Below are 4,871 nucleotides of genomic sequence, written 5' to 3' on the forward strand. Positions count from 1 at the left end.
ATAAAGGCCCCAGGCCAAAACAAGGGTCGACTACAGATGGGAGTGGGACAACGAAAATTGGGTATTCATTGATGTTGCTTTTCTGGCTTGTTGCTCTTTGGTAATGCGTGTTGTGGGTCAATTAGGTGATTCTTCCCATCAACATTTCACTTATGGACATAGTTGGCTTGTTCGTAAACAGCCTATATTCATTTATAACGACCGCAGCTGCAAAGTTTTCTTAGGGCCTGTTATTCATTGCTTAAAAAAAGTACTCCTGACTCCAAAATCACTTTTGGAAAAAAAACTGTGCAGAACATGTTGCTTTTGGCTGAAATTTTTAGCTTTTCAGAAACGATTTTTAAAAACACTTCTGAAAATGAGAAACTAAAAATTTTAGCTTTTTCTCTCCCAAAAGCACTTTTGGTGCTTAGTTACTTTTTCACCCCTCTAATAACATAGTACTTTCTTTTTTTTTATCGGTGCTTAATTACAAATGTGTTAAAAGCATTAATCAAAATTTAAAAAAATATTTTTAAAATACTAATTACAAATATTTAATGGTTATATTTAAATATTTAAAATATAGTTTATATATTCTAATTAAATTTTATAAATAATTAATATTTATTGCTTAAAAATATTTAAAATTTATATTTCATATATTAAAATATTAACAAGAAGTTATAATAATTTTTTTATATTCTTACTAAAATATAATAATATTAACTAATTTAAATATTATTTAAATATATATTTGTTACTTAATAATAACATGTCTAAAATGAACCTTTTATTTCTCAAAAGTACCTTTTGACAGCAATGCTAAATACTCAAGTTTTAAACTAAACTTTTTAAAAACACTCTCAAAAATACTTTTTCACAGCACTTTTTAAAAGTATTGCCAAATTAGCCCTTAGAGGGATTCTCATGCTTTGGCAACAGTGACTCCATAAATCCATGGCACCGGATCAGTTGGCACTGCTCTTGGCCCTCCACTAAAGACTGGGATGCGGTTTCCATAATGCTAATGGCCTGAGCTCTTATTCGCAGCACTTCTCTTGAAGGTAATCTGATACCAATTTTATTGCAGCAATCATACAAGAAGATGACCACTGGATACTACAATTTTTAGGTTTCTCTAAAATTAAAGCTAGAAAATATATCCAAAGACTCGCACTCGAAATATAAAATACTTTTAATACAATTATGACATGAATACACACATATCCTCATGATATCTCTCTCAGAACTTTTCATTAGGAACTGTGACAAAGATATTCACTGTGTATGCACCCTGCTCCTCCTCTGGTGAAGGAATTACGACGACAACTCCACGCAAAATCGACCGAAACCAATGGGAAACATGAACGGGTTTATTTCCTAGTCGGAAACTAACATCGTTTGTCCCTAAATCATCCCAATTTGCATAAATGACCTCCATGTTAGCCTTCAGCTTCGGCTTCAACATCCCATGTTTTGAGCAGCTTTCTACCTTGATGACCTCAAATGATTCATTCACAAACAAACAAAACTCAGCACCCATTTCACTTCCAAGACCGTTCTCCGCATCCTCAACACAAGCTAACGCAATTTGTTGGCACCATTCAATCTCCATATTCTTACTTTCAGCATTGATATTGAACACCATGGTTTTGCTTTCGTTTTTGTTTGGAGTACTTGCGCTGAATAAATTAGGGGAGGAGTCGGTGGTACCATTGACACCCGGCAAGTAAAATAAGGGTAGCTTTCGTTCATTGTTGTGGTCGACAATGTTATTGTGAATGCTCGCCCATGTCTTGATGAACTCAGTTCTTAAGAAAAAGTCTACCAGAAGAATGCTGCAGCTGATTCCGATCGAGTATCCTCCGCATTGGAAATTGGTCACCTGTTAAAACATTGTTAGCTCCATTTGAAAGTGATTAAATGAAAGACTGTTAGATTACCTGAACATAGAATAGTGGGGAGAACTGTGGATTATGTTCATCGATATCGTTCCAAAAAACAAGCTGAGCTTCAGCCTCTTCCCTTTGCTTCAAATCGAGAAACTCCGAAAGAGTAGTCTGAATCGTTGCCTCGATTATTCGAACGCCCGAATCGTTGGACACGATCTCCAACTCACCATCGTTTCGGTCCCTTTTCTGAAGACGTCCGGAGATCATCGGTTGTTCCAACAAAGCTCTCCCAAGTGACTCTTTAATCCACCCTGCAACTACCCAACCTGAATCTTATCCCTTCATGTAGCATTGGACCATGTTGAAACACCTCTGGAACATCTCCGGACCAACAAGATCCCGTGACAGCACTCGTCGTGTCTGTCGTGGTTCGGTTATTCTCATCGGAGTAACCGAGTGAAAACCTTTAATGGATACCTTAGGGACTAAGCTATTGCCATGGCTTGCCATCTTCGGAAAAGCTTGTGAACGAAACAAGTTACTTCTTTGCTAATTGTGATGGTATTTATGGCCTAATTAGCTCATGAAATTGGAATCACGTGAAAGTTAAATTTTGAGCAGGGGGTAGTTTGCTTTGATTTCCCTTTGGTTACCAGCTCTCGAACCTTGACAAGACTATGTGACAAAGCATCTAACCATTGAGGACAAGAGGAAAGCCAGTGAGCAGGGGGTAGTTTACTGGAATACCTAATGTGTTATGATAATTAATAAACAAAATTTGCTAATCTAATCTAAATAAAGCTTTCCGTAGCTCTGTAATTAAAAGTTAGTTAAAGTGGCACATTGCAAGTGTCTTTTTCCATGTGTTTCGTCTTATCTTGTTTCCCCAACTAAAGCCCAACAAGCATATTAAACAAGCATATTAAAACCCAAATTAGTAAGTTTATTAATTCAGGAAAAAAAATCAGTTGAACAAATTATTAGTGGTTCAATCCTGCCCTCATCAGGGACGAAATTAGACTATTTAAAATTTTTAAAATTTTAAATTAATGAAAAGAAAATTGTACTTTGACCCTTAAAAATAATAAAAATTAATTTATTTTTTTAAAAATTATAAAGCTATAGATTATTAAAATTATAAAATTATACTTTTACTATTATAAAATTATAATTTAATTTCCGCCCAAAAATTTTCTGACCGTGGACCTGATATGACAAGTGTGGGTTCAGTATTAATCTTCAGACAACGAATTAACGATGGGTTGGTGGTTTGCATTTACTGTAAGCTTTGGAAACTCTTAAAAATGGAAATCGCCTTGAAATTGAGCAGCATGGGACATTATATACTGATATACATCACTAAATTTAAAGTTGGCGGTAACAGAAAGTTTTAGTGAGACTTAATACTTCTTTTAGCCCACTTATTATAGTTAAATTATTACTTTAGTACATGTATTATCTTTTTATTAATTTGTCATTTGTATTTTAATTTATTTTATCAGTTTCACTCATATACTTTTATTCTGTATTCTTGTTATCTCAATCTAAATTTCGGTTAAAAAAATTAAACCAATCAATGAGACGTTGTCAGTTATATATTTTTTTAAATTCACTTAAAACTTTAAAATATATAAAAATAATTGAAAATAATTAAAATCATAAAAACCAAAATAATCTTAAAATTCAGGCAATTGTAAATAAAATTAAAAATCATAATTTATTTTTGATTTTATAAAACAATTTTACTTTCCTTGACACATGGTAGCATGCCATTGGTTGACTTCACTTTTTAACAAAAATTTAGATTGAGGTAATGAATAATATAAAATAAAAGTAGGTCAAATTAGTCAAATATCAATGTGATAATTTAATTATAGTACATGAACCAAAAGAAGTATCAAGCCTTTTAGTAATCATGAAGGCTGTCCAAGTTAATCTTCAACATGGTTTTTCAAATAATTATTTTAAAATTATTTATTTTAAGATTTTTTAAATTTTAAATAATCATTGACATGACACAATATCACTTCAACATAAAGTACACGTGGCATGTCATATGTTATTATTTGATTACTCCATCAATCATGTCATCACTTAATGGTATAAATGGATTAAACATTTAACGAAAAAGACAATTTTTCTATTTGATCTAATATATAACGATTAATTTACTCTTTTTTTAGTAGAGAGTGTAAAATATTAATACAATAAGTTGTAGTTCGTGCCTTCATGGACTTCCATGGTATTTTTACCAAAACATTACTTTTTTCAAATTTAAGTCCCCGCTAGTATCACGGAACTAGAACATTATTCTAGCAAACCGCACAGTCTAGGTGAGAACTTATTTTCTAATTCACCTAAGTCAGCCTTATTCTCAAAAAATTAAAATTCACAAAAAATATCTATAAGGCGTCAAACTTAACGAAAGCAAATTCAAAGACAAAAAAGTAACTAATGAACAAAAAAAATCACAAAAAACTATGCACACAAGGTACTTGAATAAATGCTTTCAAAAGTATTTGATTACTTAATAATGAAATTATTACAAATGATGAGGATTGACTCTATTTATAGTTGAACTCTCCTAGATCCAACGATACAATTTAAATTATATCAACAGTCAAGATCAAAATCTATCTACAATATGAAAATCCTAAGAACTTAAACACTATACAATATTATCCCATAGGATTACAGTATATTAACCCTAATAACTCTAGTTTTACTAGATTCTTTTATTGGGCTACCAAGGTTTCAAGTAGTTGAGTTTTTCTATAAATTTCACGAATCGAACTAATTAAAGTGTGTCAAATGAGACTCATTTAATCAGTTAATCTCAATGAAATGTTCTGTGTGTATTTATCACGAGTTTCAATCCACAACTCGTGATACTAGGCGCTAGTTAATCATTAAACCGCCATCAATATGGAATTAATATGGGGTAAGGTAAGTAGAGTGTTCATGTCAATTTGATTTTTATATATCAAGATCTAAATA

General features: G+C 31.9%; 1 protein-coding gene across 1 annotated transcript; it reads right to left on the minus strand.

The window, feature by feature from the left end:
* Positions 1 to 757: 757 nt before the first annotated feature.
* Positions 758 to 2,581, minus strand: LOC105801974 (protein ECERIFERUM 26-like). Its single transcript, XM_052624278.1, has 2 exons — positions 1,926 to 2,581; positions 758 to 1,867 (listed from the first exon to the last, which is right to left on the minus strand). The coding sequence occupies exons 1-2, from the start codon at positions 2,139 to 2,141 to the stop codon at positions 1,226 to 1,228; spliced, it is 858 nt and encodes a 285-aa protein (XP_052480238.1). The 5' UTR covers positions 2,142 to 2,581; the 3' UTR covers positions 758 to 1,225.
* Positions 2,582 to 4,871: the final 2,290 nt, after the last annotated feature.

Source organism: Gossypium raimondii, chromosome 11 (genome assembly GCF_025698545.1).
Source record: "Gossypium raimondii isolate GPD5lz chromosome 11, ASM2569854v1, whole genome shotgun sequence".
Classification (NCBI taxonomy): domain Eukaryota; kingdom Viridiplantae; phylum Streptophyta; class Magnoliopsida; order Malvales; family Malvaceae; genus Gossypium; species Gossypium raimondii.